Source organism: Macrotis lagotis, chromosome 1 (assembly GCF_037893015.1).
Source record: "Macrotis lagotis isolate mMagLag1 chromosome 1, bilby.v1.9.chrom.fasta, whole genome shotgun sequence".
Lineage (NCBI taxonomy): Eukaryota > Metazoa > Chordata > Mammalia > Peramelemorphia > Peramelidae > Macrotis > Macrotis lagotis.
This window is the reverse complement of record NC_133658.1, coordinates 655,244,369-655,265,024: the sequence shown is the minus strand read 5'-3', so window position 1 is coordinate 655,265,024 and position 20,656 is coordinate 655,244,369. Positions and strand designations below refer to the sequence as shown.

The following is a 20,656-nucleotide window of genomic DNA, read 5'->3' as shown; positions in this document are numbered from 1 at the left end:
GGAAGAAATTAAAGTAATAATTTGGAATTATTTTGCCCAACTCTATGCCAATAAATTTGACAATCTAAGTGAAATGGACAAATATTTACAAAAATATAAATTGCTCAGATTAAATGAAGAGGAAATTATAAACCTAAATAACCCTATCTCAGAAGAAGAAATTCAACAAGGCATTATTAAACTCCCTAAGAAAAATTCTCCAGGGCCAGATGGATTCACAAGTGAATTCTATCAAACATTTAAGGAACAATTGGTTCCAATTCTATATAAACTCTTTGGAAAAATAGGTGAACACGGAACTCTGCCCAACTCTTTCTATGACACCACTATGGTGCTGATACCTAAACCAGGAAGAGTTAAAACAGAGAAAGAAAATTATAGCCCTATCTCCCTGATGAATATAGATGCAAAAAAACTTAAATAAATCTTAGTAAAACCATTACAACAAGTTATCACTAGGATAATACATTATGATCAAGTGGGATTTATCCCGGGAATGCAGGGTTGGTTCAATATTAGGAAAACTGTTAGTATAATTAATTGTATCAATAACATACATATCAGAAATAATATGCTCATATCAATAGATGCTGAAAAAGCTTTTGACACCCATCCCTATTAAAAAACACTAGAGAGTGGCACGGCTAGGTGACGCAGTGGATAAAGCACCGGCCCCAGAGTCAGGAGTACCTGGGTTCAAATCTGGTCTCAGACACTTAATAATTACCTAGCCATGTGGCTTTGGGCAAGCCACTTAACCCCATTGCCTTGCCAAAAAAAACCCCTTAAAAAAAACACTAGAGAGTGTAGGAATAGATGGATCGTTCCTCAGAATAATAAGCAGAATAATAATCTGAAACCAGGAACAAGCATTACATGCAACAGGGATAGGCTAAAGGCATTCCAAATAAGATCAGGAATGAAACAAGGATGCCCTTTATTCACCACTACTATTCAATATATATTAGAAATGTTAGCTTCAGCAATAAGAGAAGAAAAAGAAATTGAAGGAATTAGAATTGGGAAGGAAGAGACAAAGCTCTTACTCTTTGCAGATGACATGATTTTATACCCAGAGAATCCCACAAACTCATCTAAAAAAACTACTAGCAATAATTAGCAACTTTAGCAAAGCAACAGGATATAAAATAATGATTAGAATGATACAGCAGAAAGAGCTAGAAAGAGAAATCCCATTTAAAGTAACCTCAGACAATATAAAACACCTGGGAGTCTACCTGCCAAGGAAGAATAAAAAACTTTTTGAAAACAATTATAAAACATCTCACACAAATAAAAATCATCTTTATATAACTGGGTAAACATCAACTGTTCATGGATAGATCAAGTTAACATAATAAAAATGACAATTCTACCAGAACTAAACTACTTGTTTTGTGCCTTACCAATCCGAATTCCAAAAAATTATTTTAATGAATTAGAGAAAGTTTTAAATAAATTTATATGGAGAAATAAAAAGTCAAGAATTTCCAGAGATTCAATGAAAAAAAAGTGCAAAAGAAGGTGTCTTACCCTTACCAGAACTAAAATTATATTATAAAGTATCAGTCATCAAAACTGTCTGGTATTGGCTAAGAAATAGAGTAGTGGATCAGTGGAATAGACTAAGTGTAATTAATAGCAGGAAATGATTATAGTAATCTGCTGTTTGATAAACCCAAAGAGTCCAGCTATTGGGATAAAAACTCTCTCTTTGATAAAAACTGTTGGGAAAATTGGAAGTTAGTATAGAAGAAACTTAGATTAGACCAACACCTCACACCCTTTACCAAGATGAGATCCAAATGGATACAGGATTTAGACATAAAAAAAAATACTATAAGCAAATTAGAAGATCAAGGACTAGTTTACCTATCAGATCTATGAAAAGGGGAGCAGTTTATGACTAAGGAAGAGATGGGGATTATCACCAAAAACAAACTAGATGATTTCAATTACATTAAATTAAAAAGCTTTTGCACAGATACAATCGATGTAACCAAGATCAAAAGAAATGTAGTAAATTGGGAAACAATCTTTACAACTAATGATTCTGACAAAGGACTCATTTCTAAAATATACAGAGAACTGAGTCATATTTAAAAAAAAAAAGCCATTCCCCAGTTGACAAATGGTCAAAGGATATGCAAAGGCAATTTACAGATGAGGGGATCAAAGCAATCCATAGCCATATGAAAAAGTACTCTAAATCATTAATTATTATAGAAATGCAAATTAAAGCTTCTCTGAGGTACCACCTCACACCACTCAGACTGGCCAATATGACCAGAAAGGATAATGATCATTGTTGGAAGGGTTGTGGGAAATCTGGGACACTACTACACTGTTGGTGGAGCAGTGAACTCATCCAACCTTTCTGGAGAGCTATGTGGAACTATGTCCAAAGGGCAACAAAAATGAGCATACCCTTTGACCCAGCAATACCACTGCTGGGTCTATACCCTGAAGAGATGATGAAAAAGGGTAAAAACATCACTTGTACAAAAATATTCACAGCAGCCCTGTTTGTGGTGGCAAAGAATTGGAAATTAAGTGACTGTCCTTCAATTGGGGAATGGCTTAGCAAACTGTGGGATACGTATGTCATGGAACATGTTCTATTAGAAACCAGGAGGGATGGGAGTTCAGGGAAACCTTGAAAGGATGCGCATGAACTTATGCTGGGTGAGATGAGAAGAACCAGAAAAAAATTGTACACCCTAACAGCAACATGGGGATGGTGATGGACTTACTCTTTCCAACAGTGTAACAACCAGGGACAATTTGGGGCTATCTGCAATGGAGAATACCATCTGTATCCAGAGAAAGAACTGTGGAGTTTGAACAAAGACCAAAGACTATTACCTTCAAATTAGGAAAAAAACTGTTATCTTATTGTGTAATTTTGCTATCTCATACTTTATTTTTCTTCCTTTAGGATATGATTTCTCTCTCATCACATTCAACCAAGATAAATGTATACCATGGAAACAATGTAAAGACTAACAGAATGGATTATTTGGGGGTTGGAGAGAGGGAAGCAAGAATGGGGGGGAAATTTTAAAACTCAAAAATAAAATCTTTCTAAAATAAAATAAAGTACTTGAGAGTACTTGAAAAAATTTAAAAAGGAAAAAAACCTACAGACCAGGGCAGCTAGGTGGTTCAGTGGATAGAGCACCAGCCCTGGAGGCAGGAGAACCTGAGTTCAAAGTGCCTTTGAATTACCTTAATAATTACCTAACTGTGTGACATTGGACAAGTCACTTAACTCCACTGCCTTGCAAAAGTCATCAAAAATAAAATAAAATAACAGACTGTCCAAAATATTTGTGAGTTTACCTGCCAATACACACACACAGGATCTATGTAAACATAATTACAGAACACTCTGCATAAATACAAACCTAAATTAGAAGAGAAATATTCATTGCTCATGGGTAGGTTGAGACAATATAATAAAAATGACAATATTACCTAAACTAATTTACTTATTCAATGATACAACAATAAAGCTACCAAGAAATTACTCTATAGCTCTTAAAGAAATAGTAATAAAATTCTTCTAAAGGAATCAAAAGGTCAAGAAAAATCAAATGAATTAGTGAAAAAGGTAGGAAGGGAGGAGGCCTAACAATACCAGATCTCAAGCTATAACACAAAACCACACAATTTGATACTGAGTATCCAAAATAGCAACAACAAAAAAGTAATAGGACTATTTGTACAAAAAATATATATAACAACTCTTTTAGTAAAGGCAAATAATCAGAAACTAAGGGGGTTCCTATCAATTGGAGAATGACTGAGCAAATATGTGAAAAGAGAGAAATGTTTTTATACTCTAAGAAATTAGAAAAAAACAAAGGAAAATTTGCATGTACTGATGCATAATGAAGTGAACAGACCTAGGAAAACTGTTTATACAATAAAAATAATATTACAAAGATAAATAACATTAGAAAGACTTAGGAATTCTGTGCAACACAGTGACTTACTACAATTCCAAAGGACTCATGCTAATTACCTCCAGGTACAGAATGATGAACTTGGTCCAAATTGAAGCTTTTTAGATATGACTAATGTAAGAATTTGTTTTGCTTGAAAATACATATTTGTGATGGGTTTTATTTTTCTTGCCTTCTCAGTGGGTAGGAAAAGAGAGTTGGGAGGGAGAGAATTCAGAACTGAAAATAAAATAAAATTGAATCAGAAAAAAAAAGAGAAATATTTGACTACCGCCTTTTTAAAAGTCTTTCAAGCAGAAGTCAGATGACCACTTTTCAGGTAGTAATGGGGATTCTATTCACAAATGGGTTGTATCAGATGGTCTTTGAAATTCCTATTCTCAAATTCTGTGATTCTATTGTGCTGAGTCACACTGAGCATAATGGTGGCTAGGGTACAATGGTGGCATAAAAGTTATCCAAGTAATGCTTAAATAGAAGAGGTAGGCCGATTATATAGTGAGGGAAGAAGATAGTTTCTAAACTATACAAGGACCCACCTAGTACCAATAAAATATTTTAAAATCTAGAGAAAGGACTCCAAAATGTTGAGATTCTATAGTAGAACATTTATTTCCAAACATGAAATTAATCATACAGGATAAAAAAGCATGATATAAAATTTTGGATGGGATATTAATTTTAATAGTGGAATAGAATTGGAAACTAAAGGGGTACCCATCAATTGAAGAGTAAATGAACAAATTATATTATGTTAAAGTCAGGAAATATTTTTATTCTGTAAGAAATTATGGAGGATAGTTTCAGAAAAACATGGGAAGACTTGTATGAACTGATGCAAAATTTCAGATTCATTGAAATAAAAATCTGATATTATTATGTAGACTGGAGAGGAATGGAGAAAGGCTGTAGTTAGTGAAACTATTGAATTATCTAACCATGAAGTTAGAATAGATTAGTGTTGGGATAATGAAAGATCAACCTAGATATTTCAGTAGAAGAATCACACAAATTGATGACTAAAATGAATATATAGAACAAAAGAGGAAGAAAAGTTAAATTAGTCAATTTAAGAATTTTGAACTTAAAAGGCAAAAGAATGAAAAATGGAAATGAATCTCTTTTTATTATTTTTTCAATTTAATACGTTTTACTAGATCAAAAAAAAATCACCACCATTTTTGCTTTGTAGACCCTCACTTGAAGTTTTTGTGAAATCTCAGAATATAAGGCTCATGTCTCAGTTTCCAGAAGGGCAAATAGCTCTTGCATTTAACAGACACTGGAAATCATTCTATCCCCCAGAAAGAAACAAAAAACAAAAAAATCAGCATAATTTTCCTCCTATGATTTCCTCCTATTTCCTCCTATGATTCTTAATTTCCACTAAGGTCTTAAAGTCTTCCAGATTCAGAAAATCACCCTGTGGTTTAGACACCCCTAGGAAGAAAAATGAATTTTATGTTGTCACTAGGACTGTCCCCTCATTTTTCTGTGAGTTCCATTTTGCATAGGGGTATCTACAGGGTCTCTCGGATTGATAGTAGAACCTTCTGATTTGAGATCCTCTCCAGACAGAAAAACATGGGATTACTAACACCTACAGAGAAATCTTAGTCTAAGCCCTCAGAGTAGTGGGATTTATAGACAGACAAACCCTTTTCCATCAGATTTTCACAGTCTGAATAACTAGGAGAGGCAAAATTCAAATCATTAGATTTTTCATATCCTAGCTTTATACCCTGGTATCAAGATATACTATTCTCAAGTTCCCCTTTTTTATAGAAGGACAGATATCCAAATTTTTTAACTTGGAACCCCATTTACCAGGTGTCCCCAGGACAAGAGATGCTGAGGAAATCACCCTTCTCTTACTAGAATGTCATTCTGGGACTCTCAATCTTGGGTATTCTCAAGGGGAAACCCCAGTATCTCTCACCACTTGGCCAGGAGGTTCCCTTCTCCATTACTGCCTTGTGGTTGGGCAGTTACTCCAATGCCTTTCCATGCCTGGGTTAGGAATTTTGCATTATCCAAGTCTAGATCATGCAGATGAGTACTTGTCACAGCTCTGTTCTATTGCCTAAAGTCTGCCTTCTGAGGTTCCACTCTTGGTTCTAATGTGATCATAGTATCACTCCAAAAAGAAAGGATCAAAAAGGACTATAAACTCCATTTCACTGGTCAGTGAAAGCAGATGGCTTTTTCCAAAAGTGGTCTTAACCAATTCATCTCTTGGATGGAACCAACAATGAAACCCATTCTCCAGGAGGTATCAAAGGCATATCCATACTCTCCATAAAACACAGTCAAAAGTCCTAAAAGCTCCCACATTCTAATTTCAACAAGTTGATTATGATTGGGAGCTCCTTTGATCAACCCCCGCCTTTAGATAATCTTAGATTTTGACATGATAGTGAGACATCCAAGGGCAATATCCTTTAGATGTTGATATGAACTAAAACTTTGGTGTAAATGTTGGGGGTGGAATTGTCTCTAGTGTATCGAGCAAGATACTTTGCACTTCTTTGTTTAAATAGGGAAAGGGATCCTTTGGTTTGGGAATTTGTGAATCAACAGAAACCTTCAATAGAAGCAGTAGTTAGAAAAAAAATATTAGTGACAAGGAGAAATTAAAAAGCTAGAAGATTCAAATCTTCCAAGATTTCCATAATACCCAAGATTCAAAGGTGAATATTATATTATATCAACTCTAAACCCCAAGACTATTGTCTTAAGACCCTTTTTTTTTAAACACTGATCTCCAGAATTAAACAAGAGCTGTTGATGCTGGACCATAAGAATGCCTTAAATTGTTCTCGGATTGTTTTCAGAACTTCACTTCTGGAAGATTTTTGAGTTAGATTCTTGGCTAATTTTGGGGACCAGGGTAAATGTTTCAGTACTTCAGTGATCTGTGATCATACTTCTACCAAGATATATTATAAAACACCTTTTTAATAGATGGCTTTCAAAAGTTGCTAGGGCTTAAAAAATCATCACTCAGTATTCAGCCTTGGTGATGACCCTCTTGTACTAACTGTGCCCACTCTTGGAGCCTTTCTAACTTGGTATAAAAAATTTCTGACATAGTCTCTAACCTCTATACCACAATAAGACATTCAACCTCTCTGTTAAAAAGAATATAAGAGAAGGAAACAACTGTAAATTTGCTGATATAAAGTTAAGAAACTGAAATGGAAGGTGAAAGTATCCTCATGATTTTATCTTTGTTGTATAGCTGAAGAAAGCCCTTGATGATGCCAACTCCAGAGCAGTGGAAGTGGCCCGGTCCAACAGAGAGCTTCGACAGAAAGCATCAGATCTAGAAAAATCAGTAGCCAGTCTCAAGGAGAAATTAAAGAGCCAGAAGAGCCAGATCAGACATCACTTGTCTTCCAGAGCTCAAAATGTCCAGAACACTCAAAGAATGAAGGTGGTCTGCCTCAAGGAATTATCTGTTAACACAGTCCCCCTGGACTAAAATATAAGCAATTAATGCCGGGAAGAGAAATTCTCAGAATATTTAATAGCCTTGGGCAAGATTAGCAACATCTGGGAAATGGAAAAACTGTTTTGAAACAGAGTCAAGAAATGTTTATTAAATCTCAGGTCCCAGGTTAAGCCCTGAGCTAAGCCCTGGGGATACAAAGATAGGTGTGAGGCAGTCTTTGAAGCTCACAATCAAATAAAATATTCAAATACCAGAGTATCATTAAGTCCTACAGCAAAGGTGGAAAGTGATCTGAGGAGATGAGAATTTCAGACTTTATTTCATCTTTCAGAATGAATTTCTGGAGATGATAAAGTCCAGGAAAGCACCTGAGTGCAAAATGATTAGAATTTCCTGGATGACCTCTTGAAATGATGGAGGAATCTGAATGTGAGTATCTGGAGACTATAAACTCCAGAAAAGCACTAGGATGAAAAATGAACAGTCTACATTTTTTTCTCCCAAAAGTAAATATTGATGTGAAGATACTGGTAAAATACTGTTATTTACTGACCACTGAACCATCCTTCTCACATTGATTGAATTGGAGCTTGTTCTTCAGTGTCAGTCAGAAGTGAAGAAAAACATACTCATGCTTTTTGGTTCTCGCATCCTATGCATCTATGGCAAATTAGGCAAATGAATTTTCCATGATCTTACTTACATTATTCCCCATTTATTTTCAGCAAATAGAAGCAGAATTGAGGCAAATGGAACTAATTAAGGATCAATATCAGAAAAAGAATTATGAACAGGTAGATTACTTTTTACTAACTTTGTGTTTATTCTGGAATAGAAAAATCCTATACTTGCTCATGATCATTTAAATCTTCTGTGCCTGTGACTTTCCAGTCATTGAGTATCCAGAAATTTGTGACTGAAATGGCCACTCTACAGCGGGAAATGCAGATATTAGCAAAGAGTCAATATGATTTCTCAGTGCGAAATAAACAGCAAGGACTACAACTAGAGGCAGAACGAAAAGTAAGACAAGAGATGCAGATCCGATGCCAGGTAAAGAGCTTCTGTTTAGATCAGATTGTAAGCTGAAGCCCAACATAACAGGTGATACATTTCTGAATATGGTAGAGAACTTTGATTCATCCTCATATAAACAATTATAAAGTTTGAGTCTACCCCTAGTAATACCTGAGAGGAGATGATAACATTGACTTCCAAAAACTTAACACTAATAGGGTATTAGAAAAAAGTCCATTTTTCTTAAAATATAGTTAACTAAATGTGGCCTCAAAAGTTATCTGTGATATATTTTCAGGGTCTTCCTACTTCTTAATTTCTATATATAGAAAGTATTGCTATTCTAGTAATATCAACAGGTCTGGGGCTATAATTGTTCTGAATGCTAGGAACAGAAAATTCAATAAATAAAATTTCTTTTGCTCTCAAGGAGCTTACATTCTATTGGGTGAATCCACATGTGTCTTTATAAATATATCTAGAATAAATACATGCATAGTTAATGTAAAGTAGTTATGGAGGGAAGATCTTGAGAGAATCAAGAAAGATTAATAATAAATTTTTATATATTTTGCTAAATAGTTCCTAATTACATATTAAAAGTTAACTTCCATTTTTAAAAATTTTGAGGTCCAAATTCTCTCCCTCCCTCCCATTCTTCCACTCTCCTTGAGAAGGCAAGTAATTTGATATTTATTATACAAAGAAAGGTTTTAGGTAAAAGGTAGAGATGATCTATATCTTTTTTTTAAATATTTTATTTTTCTCCAATTACAATTTTAATGTTCTTTTTTTTGAATTGCACATTTTCTCCCTCCCTCCTCCCTGCCCTCCCCATCCTAAGACAGTAAACATTTTGTGGAAGAAAACTCTACCCCTCCCCCCCAAAAAAGAATAATGAAAGAAAATCAAAAATAGTTGCTTCAGTCTGTTTTTAGATTTTGTCAGTTCTTTCTCTGGAGGCAGATAGAATCTTTCACCATGATCCTTTGGGATTGTCATTGATCATTGTATTTGCTGAGAAGAGCTAAATTGTTCTCAGTTCATCATTGCATAACATTGCTGTTACTGTGTTTACTGTTCCACTGATTCTCGTCACTTCACTCTGCATCAATTCATATAAGTCTTTCCAAGTTTTTATGAAATCATGAACATGGGCTTCATCTTGAAAGAAGTGAGGGATTTGGTGAGACAGAGGTGAAAAATTAGTACATTCCAGGGATAAAGACACCAAATGGAATCATGTGTGAAAAGCGGAAGTTCAGTATGGGTTATACTGTAGAATAATAGGAAAGGAATACTATATCCAGGTTGAAAAGATGGATTGGGATCATGTTATGAAAGAGGGCCTTTATGAGACAAAGAATTTTATATTTTATTCTAGAGATAATAGAACAGTCAAACAATATTTTAAGTGTCCACTATAGACTTATATATACATATATAAGTCAGGGCAGCTAGGTGACACAGTGGATAACATGCCAGGTCTGGAATCAGAAGACCTGAATACAAATTCAAACTCAGACACTTACTAGCTGTGTGACCCTGGGTAAGTCATTTAATCCTGTTTGCCTCAGTTTCCTACTCTGTCAAAAGAACTGGAGAAGGAAATGGCAAACCACTCCAATATCTCTGCCAAGAAAACCCCAAATTGGATTATGAGTCAGACATGACTGAAATGACTGGACAACATGTAGCAGTCACTATGCTGAGTTTAAGGATACAAAGATGGGCATAAGGCAGTTCCCTGCCTTCAAGGAACTCAGTCATGGATGAGATAACACAGAAATAACCTTTCTACAAACAAGCTTTAAACAGAATAAATTGGAAATAATCAACAGAAGGAAAACATTGGAATTAAGGAGGATTAAAATAAACTTCTTGGACAAGGTAGAACTTTAATGGGGACTGAAAAGAAGCTAGGGAAACTAAGAGTCATCTATGAGAAAACAGCCAGAGAAAATCCTCACAGCCAAATATGGAAGCATCTTGTGTGAGGAACAAAAAGGAGACTGGTGTTACTGGATGATAAAGTACATGCATTGGACAGTTAACAGGGAGAGAGAGGTTTGAAGATCTTTAAATGTTTAAAAAAAAAAGAAATTTTATATTCTATCCTGGAAGTAATGGAGAGTCACAAATTTATTGAATGGAGGTGTGATGTAGTTTAGGAATTTCACTTTAACAGCTAAGTAGTGGATGGACTTATAGCAGAGAGAGAGAGACCAACCAGTATCCTTTTGCGCTAAGCTAACCATGAAATCATGAGGGCCAGTAAGTATCTGGGTGGTCTCAGTGTCAGAGAAGAGAAGAGAGTGGAGATAAGAAATATTACAAAAGGCCTTGGCCACAAATTAAAGATGGAGGATAAGATGAACTACGGAGTTGAGGATGACACCTGACACTACCATACTTCCAGTCACTCAGACTAGAAGTAATTACTAGAAGTAATGCCCAGGAGAGTAATAGGGAAGTTAGGAAGAGGGGAGATTGTGAGAAGAAAGAAAAGTTCAGTTTTAGACAGATTAAATTTAAGGTCCCATAGTGGACACAGAGATCTACATCTGGAGGTCATTAGAGAAGTTAAAGCTGGGTTGTAATTTGAGAATCATCAACATAGGGGTGATCCCTGAATCCATGGGAGCTGATGAAGCCACAAAGTGAAGTAATAGAGAAGAAAAGAGGACCCTGTACAGATCCTTGGGAGATATCCATGTCTTTTGGACAACTGGGTGGACAAAAATCCAGCAAGGGAGACTGAGGAGGAGTGGTTAGAGGGTAAGTGGAGAATTAGGATAGAATAGGGACACAAAAATGTGAGAGTATCAGGGAAAAAAGCTGCATAAAGGTCAAGAATCCCAAGTATTTGAGAAAAGGTCATGGATTTGTCTATTGAGAGATGGTTAGTAACTGTGGAGAAAGTTGTTCTGAATGATGATGTTAGAAACTAGGCAGTAAACAATTAAAAAGAAAGTAGATTGTGGGAAGGTGTAAATACAGAGTCTTAGAAATACATCTAAGAATTATAAGGAAAAAGAGAAACAGATGACATTGTTTCTTCAGCAGGTGGGTTGCTGGCAGTACCACCAGTTACCTACATTCTCTCTATCCGGTTGATGGGACATTCCCCCATCAACAAGACTTGATAAAGCTCACAAATTGGCTTACAAGACTAAAGAAGGTTATTTCATCTACCAGATTTACATTCACTCTGGCAGGTGGAAGCATCCACCTCCAAAGGTGTAGTCTATGGTAAAACTGAGCATCTTGGTTTTGATCATCTAGAGTTTGCTAGGTATCTTCAGAGTGCTATAGGGCCCTGAGGGTCTTGAACTCCTACTGTAAACTCTTTTAGGTTATTCTAATTGACTCATTTCCTAAAACTTTCAAACATAGCCTGATACTTAGTTGATCACCAGACCCGTGCACACAAAGAGATGATAGAGACCTCTGCCAGAAAAACTCACAAGTTCCATCATATTCCTACTGGTGGATCTCATCCTGCTGCTTGGAGAAGTTCCAGTAACCTCCAACTGCATCATTACCTTCAATGAATTTTAATTTGTGGACTTCTAGTTGTTATTGCTCAGTTGTGTCAGTCATGTCTGACTCTGTGGCCCTAATTAGGATTTTCTTGGCAGAGATACTGCAGTGGTTTGCTGTTGTTTCCTTCTCCAGTTCATCTTAGAGATAAGAAAACTGAACCAAACATGCTTAGGTGACTTGCCCAGGATCACACAACTATTAAATGTCTAATACCAGATTTGAACTCAGGAAGATGAGTCTTAGCAACTGGATCCAGCATTCGGACCACTAAGCACCTGGCTATAAACTTAGCATTTAATAAACCAGATTTAGGACAAAAAAGGAGCACCTATTATAGATAACTTTCTCAAGTTTCTTCAGTAGGGAAAGGACTTATGTGGTCAATTCTATGCTTATGGAATATTATGGTGACTTGAGTATATGGCTTGAGTATAAGTGTAGAATCCTGACTCTCTTGGGAAGCAATTGGAATAATCCAAGCAAGAGGTGATAAAGACCTGAAATAAGATATGAATGCATGTGTACAGAGGAGTTCTATGTAATAGATGTAGTGGAGATAAAAATAATATTTGGTACTTGATTAGTTAAATGGGGTGAAGGAGAATGAAGGGCTGAGTTTAACACCAGAGTTATGAACCTAGAGATTTCCAAGAATAGCAGGGACATCAAATTAAAAAAGAAAGTGCAATACAGGAGCCTATTTTGAAGAAAAGACAATTATTCCTATTTGGACCTGAAATATCCAAAAATTTTGTTTTCCTATGGTCTAAGAATTATAACTGCATCTGTGTCTTCTATCACAAAATGACTAAAATAGTAATATGTTTTGCATGATGCAACATGTGTAACCTACTAAAAATTGCTTATTGTTTCAGGTAGCAGAGAGGTGAGGGAGGGAGAGGGAAAATTTGGAAATCAAATTCTTTTTAATGTTAAAAATTCTTTTACATGTAACCAGAGGAAAAAATATTATTTTAAAAGGAAAATTTTTTAAAATTACTTCTCCCACTATGCCTAAACTAAACATAATCTTTTACCCAGAAATATCATTAATAGGTTTGGATTCCAAAAAGATTAATGGAAAATAAAAGGGACCTATATGTTCAAAAAGATTTATGATAGTTCTTTTTGTGGTAGCAAATAATTGGAAATTGAAGAGATGCCTATAAATTGAGGAATGATTGAATAAGTTGTGGTATATGATTGTGATGAAATACTATTGTTCTATAAGAAATTAAGAGCAGGATGGTTCCAGAAAAACTTAGGAAAACCTCTTTGAACTGATACAAAGTAAAATGAGAAGAACCAGAAAACAGTAACAGCAATAATTTACGATGATCCAACTATGAATGACTTAGTTATTCTCTAACAGTACAATGATCAAAGAATTTCAGAGGACTTATGATGCAAATGCTCTCCACCTCCAGAGAAAGAACTGATGGAGTCTGAATACAAATGTAATTTACTTTTTTTATTTTTCTTGTTTTTTAATGTTTTCTTTTGCAAAATGACTAATATGGAAATATATTTTGAATGACCATACACAAGTAATCTATAGCAAATTGTTTTCATTCTCAAAGAAAACAGGGGAGGGAGAGAATTAAGAACTCAAAATTTAAAAAAATGTTAAAAATTGGTTCTACATGAACAAAATAATTTCAAAGAATATAAGGTTTTAAACAATTGGAGAAATGTTAATTGCTTGGACAGCCTGAGTCACTATAATGAAAAATAACAATTTTACCTGTTAATTTACTTATTCAGTGCCATACCAATCAAATTACCAAAAAGTTATTTTAAAGAGTTAGGAAAAAATAGTTATGTAGAAGAACAAAAGGTCAAAAATATAAAGTGAATGAAATCAATGGAAAAAATGTAAAGAAAGACAGATAAGCAGTTCCAATTTCAAACTATGTCGCAAAGTGGCAATCATCTGATTCTAAGAAACAGAGTGGTAGATCAATAAAATAAGTCAGTACACAATACACAGTAGTAAATGGCAATATAATCAAACATTTAATAAACTTAAAAGTCCAAGCTTTTGGGGTAAGAACTTAATGTTTGACAAAAATTGTTTGGCAAAGGTGGCTAGGTGGCGGTGGCGTAGTGGATAAAGCACCGGCCCTGGAATCAGGAGTACCTGGGTTCAAATCCAGTCTCAGACACTTAATAATTACCTAGCTGTGTGGCCTTGGGCAAGCTACTTAACCCCATTTGCCTTGCAAAAATCTAAAAAAAATTGTTTGGAAAACTGGAAAGCAGTTTGGCCAAAATTAGGTATAGACCAGCAATCTCACATTCATAAGGTCTAAATGGATAAATTATTTCTATATAAAGATGATATCATAAGCAAATTAGAGGAGCATGGAATATTTTACCTGTCAGATGTATGGGTAAAGGAAGAGTTTATGACCAAACAAGAGATAGAGAGTATCACAGGATATAAAATGAATAATTTTGATTAAATGAATTTAAAAATCTTTTGCACATTTAGAATTTATGCAACCAAAATTAAAAGGAAAGTAGAAAACTGGGAAAAACTTTTACTCTCTGATAAAGATCTCATTTCTCAAATATATAGAGAACTGAGACAAATTTATTTTAAAGAGTCATTTCCCAGTTGAACATGTACTTTTCAGAAGAAGAAACCAGAGTTATCAATATTAATGTGAAAAATTACTCTAAATCACTACTGATTTCAAAAATGCAAATTTTAAAAAGTCTGAGATACTGTTCCTCATCTATCAGGGTGGCTGAAATGACAAAAAAGAAAAATGAAAAAAACTGAACATGTGGAAAAATAGGATACACATTCTGGAGAACAATTTAGAACAATTTCCAAGGGATTTAGAATTGTGCATTCTTTTGGAAGCCACATTAACAGAACTAGATCTGTATCCCAAAGAGATCAAAGAAAAGGGAAAAGGACCTATCTGTATCAATTACACACACACACACACACACACACACACATATGTATGTATTTATAGCAACTCTTTCGAAAGTGGCAAAGAATTGTAAATTGAGGGAATGCCCATTAGTTGGGGAATGGCTGAAGAAGTTGAGGTATATGATTGTGATGGAACACTAGTGTGGCTATAACAAACTATGAGCAGTATGGTTTCAGAAAGACGTACATGAATTGATGCAATTGATGCAAAATGAAGTCAGCAGATCCAGGAAAACATTGCACATGACAACAGCAATAGAGGAAGAATAATCACCTGTGAAACACTTAACTACTTTGATCAAGATGATGACCAGAGACAGTTCCAAAGGACTTTGGATGAAAAATGCCATCCACCTCCAGAGAGAGAGAACTGATAAATTCTGAATGCAGATTGAAGCATAGTATTTTTGCTTATTTATTTTTATTTTTTGTGTTTTCTTTTGTAGTATGACTAATATGGAAATATGTTTTACATGACTTCACATGTGTAACTGATATCAAACTGCTTGCCTTCTCAAGGAGGCACAGGGATAAGGAGAAAGGAGAATTTGGAACTTAATTTTTTAATTTAAGTATTAAATTAAATTATTATTTTATTATATAATTACATATATAAATGGAAAATAATGAAATACAAAAGAATTTTAAAGTATCTCCCCCACCTTCTTTCTCTTGGCAGACAGAGTCAGCCTGCCTGAAGCAATCACAATTCCTACTCTTACTGCTTCCATCTCATTGGCTAGGCTTATCCTTTCACACTTTTATTTTTTGCCTATTTGCTGCCAAAGCTACTTACTCAATGAACAGAAATGGTATTTTATTTTATTTTATTACTTTTTTTGCAAGGCAAATGGGGTTAAGTGGCTTGCCCAAGGCCACATTAAGTGTCTGAGACTGGATTTGAACCCAGGTACTCCTTGACTCCAGGGCTGGTGCTTTATCCACTGCACCACCTAGACGCCCCCCCCCCCCCAGAAATGGTATTTTAAAAACTATCTTTGCATCACTTTCCTCTGCACAGGAAATGGAAGAAACAATTAGACGCCTAAGAAAATGCAAAGAATTAACAGAACATAAACTGAAAGAAGCCAGCATGGAATCGGAACAGGTGAGCCAGAAGTATGGACATTATAAAAAGGTACAGGTGTTTTAGTCTCTTTCTTTGACCAAATGTCTACCATTAGTAGATTTTCTGTCCCAGATAGTTTTAAGCTTAGCAAGACCTTGGGCCTTGATTAACATATCCTTAGATATTTCTCCTCAAGTACCTACTAAAAATATATAATTCTAAAATTAGCAAACATATATTTATTGACAGGTTTTATAGAAGAAAATTTAAACTAATGTAATTATTTGTTGACAATATAATTAGTGAATTGTTCATTGGTCTTTTAGCGCTGATGTTTTATTTTAAGCTATTTTCTTACTGGTAAGTATTTAAAGTTTTCTATCAGACATCATGAATCATACTTGGATATAGTATGGTCTTGACTTTTCTGTTTTCTGGGGAAAAGAAGGAAAAATCCTATCCATCTTTTATCCTAAGTTCTTTAAAGGCAAACAATGTAACCGCATTATATCAGGAAAATAATAAAGAAGCAAACTTATCCTTTTTGTTATCTGCATTAGACTAGGCCCTCTGAGTATACAAAGACCTTCATGTAGAAACACACAACAGCTCACAAAGACACCTTGATCTGGAGCATTGAGAGAGCCTGTCCTCAAAGGACATTTTGTAGGCAGTAACTATTTATAGAAATTCAATAATATTTCCCTAGTTAATGTTGATAATTTGGAAATTCATAAAATTGGAAAAAGTATAAAGATCATAGATAGAGCTAAAAGATCTCTTAAGGTCACCAAGTTCAGCTTCTTCATTTTACACTGAGAAAGAGACAATAAGTAATTTGCTCAGGAGAACCTAACTAATAAGTATCTGAAACAGGATTTGAACTCAGACTGCTCTGCCCTGCTCTTTACCGGAGAAGGCAGGTCTAGAATAGAGACTTTATTACCATCTACCCTAGCACCTCTAGGACTGATTTTAGAATTAGGAAGATGTGATTTAAGCTCTCCCTCTTGTGCATGGGCAGGGAATGTCCAGGCTATATGAGGCCCACAAAAATCATTTGGTCTGGTACTGTCACAGTAACTGCAGGTGAGACTCAAAATTCAATAAATCTAGGAACTTTTTAGAGGTGAATTAATTAAATGTTTGGCCAAATATAGCAGGTAAATAATGATATGAATATCCAAATGACCCTTGGAAGAAAAAAGTTTCCCCACCCCGACTTTGGTACACACAAATTGTGTGACAATGAGCAAGTCATTTAATTTCTCTCTGCTCTGATCAACTCTCTAAATTATAGTTTCAAACAAGTTGCCCATCTGTGTCAAGGAAAAGTTATTTTTCCCTCACTGAGAGTTCCTAATAATGATGAAATCACAGATTTGGACTACAAGAAAAATCTGAGACAGCAACTTGTAGCAAGTCTTTCAGAGGCTAGCAACATGAAACAAAATATAACCTTCATCAGAGGCTATCATCTTGTATAAATCAACTGTTGTTTAAAAAAAAAAAGAAACTTTTTTTAATTTTTTGCAAGGCAAATGGGGTTAAGTGGCTTGCCCAAGAGCACACAGCTAGGGAATTATTAAATGTCTTGAGACCGGATTTGAAGCCAGGTACTCCTGACTCCAGGGCCGGTGCTCTATCCATTGCACCACCTAGCCGCCTTCCCCAAAAGAAACTTTTAAGACATGAATTTAGAATTTGACCTATTCTATCCAACTATATGCTTTGTGTCAGATACTTTGTCACATTTATGGCTATTCCTTTTTTTCTGACTCCCAGTCATTCATATTCTCAGATTACAGCTAACCTAGAAGAAGCTCATCGCTGGTTTAAGTGTAAGTTTGATGGCCTACAACTGGAGCTTAACAAAAACCGATTACAGCAGCTTCCTCAGGAAAATAGATGGAAGGAGGATATAACTTTTGCGGTATGGTCATCTTGATTTTCATAATGGATCATTTTTAATTAACTAATTACTAAAGCTGTTTCCTATCTTCTCAACTATACCTAATATTTAAAAAATTAAAATTAACTTAAAAATTAATATAAACAATGACAGAGTAGATTTCTTGACGTATGTTTTTTTCTTCTGAAATTTGACTAAAACTGATACTGATGCTTTAATATGATATAAATAAGTAAAAAGTTCAGGACCTTTCTTTCACAAAATTAGTTTTGCTCTTTAGTGTGTGCTATATAACATTTATTCTATGTTTTACCTTTAACAGGATGGGAATTCAAGGTATAATAGAGTCCCTACTCAGTCCGCATTGCACCGCTGGGAGTCTAAACAGCAGCTTAGATACATGTCCAAGAAGTATCAATCAGAAATGGAGAGGAAGTGATCACTTCCAACAACAGAAAAGCATCTAAAATCGCTGTGACAGCTCCCTAATCATGTGAGCCTCAGGACTTTGGCTGACTTGAATTTCTTGATGCTGGCTGAAGATTTTGCTTCAAGATTGTCCTTTTAGGAACTGTTTTTTATCAAGAGAAAAAAAAAACTAAGCCCAAATTGCCCACCCATAAAGTTCATATTTATTAGTTATTTTATAAGGAATACTATAGGATACTTTCTAATTTTAATAGGATACTTTAAAATATTTCAAATCTAAATCACCATTACATACACTTACAGAACACTAAATTTGATGACTGCTTTTGTTGCATCTTAAAGTCCAAAACATCCAATATATCCTGTAAGCAATTCATGAAACAAAACTGTGGACATTAAACGATAAGGGGAAGAAATTAGCTCTCTATTTCTGAAGTAAATGTGTCTTATTTTCCTACATGTTTCCCTGAAAATTTTTCATGAGATCCATCCTATATGGTGGAGACTTTTATCTAAATCTCTTCCCTCTCTTTTACCATATAACTAGTTTGTATCCTTTCATGCTAATATCTTCTGAAAATATTATTCTGACAATGTCCTCTGAGAATATATTTTATTTCCTCTGCAATTTGATGGTAACATGTTAAGGCCTTACTCATACCTACCACATACTTCCAACTCATTCTCAGCCACAGAGTGTTTCCAGAAGAATGTTGATATGAAAAAATGAGCCTCTGCTTCAGGTAAAATCTTGGGATCATTAGGAATGCTTTGCAGGATCCAAAGGAAAATCCCATCCACTCTCCTCCATCTATTCAGTTTTTGTCCAAAAACTATGTACCTATAAACCAGCTTTATATATCATCTGTCCAAAATAAAAGGCATAGACTAGTTAACATTCTTCTCCCACCTGATTTTTCTAAGTGGATAATTAAATCCAACAATAGTTATTATGGAGCTTATTAGAGAAGATTTGGTTTTGTTCAAGGACTTAAGGTAATGGAGGAGCTCACCATATAGAGGGGGAAGTAGATAGAAAATTCATTTCATCCTTTCATTTGGATATCCTAGATGACAATGGCAAAAATCTTCACTGGGCATAGGGTCATCCTATTTCATGCCTCATTTGACATAATCAGAGGGAGAAAAAGATTATCGGAGGGAGAATAAGATTATCTCTCATTACATCCTTCAAAGAATCTAAGTTACTATCTGCACTGGACTCCCTTATCAGAGGAAAGTCTTTTAAGGTGACATTTTTCTCTCCTGAATCAAATGCTTTTTTATGGTACAAAACAATAAGCAGAAGAATATCTTAATTTCTTCACAACTTTCATTTGTATTATTCTAAAGATGTCTCAAGTAGGTTATCATTTAACAAGAATCTGACTTTTCCATTCAATTCCTTGGAACCTGTAACAAATCAATGAACAGGACTCTCTTAAGGAAGATAATTTCATTTTTCCAAAACGAGATAAAATTAATACTTATTGTTCTGAAGGCACAAGAATCACAGCTGACCATCTGCCCACCCAAACATGATTAAACTATTTGAACATCAATGTTGTGAGAAAAAAAGTGTACTTTCAGAGAGAGAGAGAGAGAGAGAAAATGGTAGCTATGTTTAGATGATTCACTGATTCACACTTCTCCTCCTGGGTGTCCATGCCCACTGAAAATAAGAACTGAGGTAACAAACAGGTTTCAAGAGAAGGAAACAAATACTTCACACATTTTTAGAGTTGACTACAGGATAATCTACCATGACTTTATTTACAACAATGTTGAGTTGTTCCATTATAAGTTAGGAATGTGCCATTTCTGTTTCTCTCTAATCTTTAACTGGTTAGCTGGATAGATTAGCAAAACAAAAAGCAGCAAAAATTATTGAGCATCATAATTTGTCAAATCTCAAGTGTAGTAGTTTTTTTTAACATTTGACATATTTATTGGGATACTGTTACAATGAAATTCATTGAGCCAGTCAGAGTGGCTATCTAAGGGAATTCAATAAGTCACTCCTGGTGTATCAGGGTGCCCTTTGCATGCTGATGGGGGAGCAGGTGCAAATGACTGAACATAGGTGAATATTGAGAGGAAGACCTATTTTTGAAAATTTCATCTTAAATAAAAAAAATCTTTCAAGCCTAATTTTTTTTTTTTGCAAGGGAAATGGGGTTAAGTGGCTTGCCCAAAGGCCACACAGCTAGGTAATTCTTAAGTGTCCGAGGCCGAATTTGAACTCAGGTACTCCTGACTTCAGGGTTGGTGCTCTATCCACTGCACCACCTCACCGCCTCTCAAGCCTAAT

The 20,656-nt window shown here is 35.0% G+C and overlaps 1 protein-coding gene across 5 annotated transcripts in view; it reads left to right on the top strand.

Annotated features, from left to right (window-relative positions):
- CCDC150 (coiled-coil domain containing 150) overlaps window positions 1-19,504 on the top strand; it is a 136,313-nt gene extending 116,809 nt beyond the window's left edge. For 4 of the 5 annotated variants that reach the window (XM_074215427.1, XM_074215429.1, XM_074215425.1 and 1 more), the window contains exons 20-25: window positions 7,210-7,404; window positions 8,148-8,216; window positions 8,314-8,475; window positions 15,957-16,043; window positions 17,806-17,937; window positions 18,239-19,502. In XM_074215427.1, coding sequence (XP_074071528.1) covers window positions 7,210-7,404; window positions 8,148-8,216; window positions 8,314-8,475; window positions 15,957-16,043; window positions 17,806-17,937; window positions 18,239-18,355 — 762 coding nt within the window. In that variant the 3' untranslated portion in view covers window positions 18,356-19,502. Of the gene's footprint in view, window positions 1-7,209; window positions 7,405-8,147; window positions 8,217-8,313; window positions 8,476-15,956; window positions 16,044-17,805; window positions 17,938-18,238 lie in introns of all 5 variants that reach the window. The other variant, XM_074215430.1, reaches the window with a different exon arrangement.
- The last annotated feature ends 1,152 nt before the right edge of the window (window positions 19,505-20,656 follow it).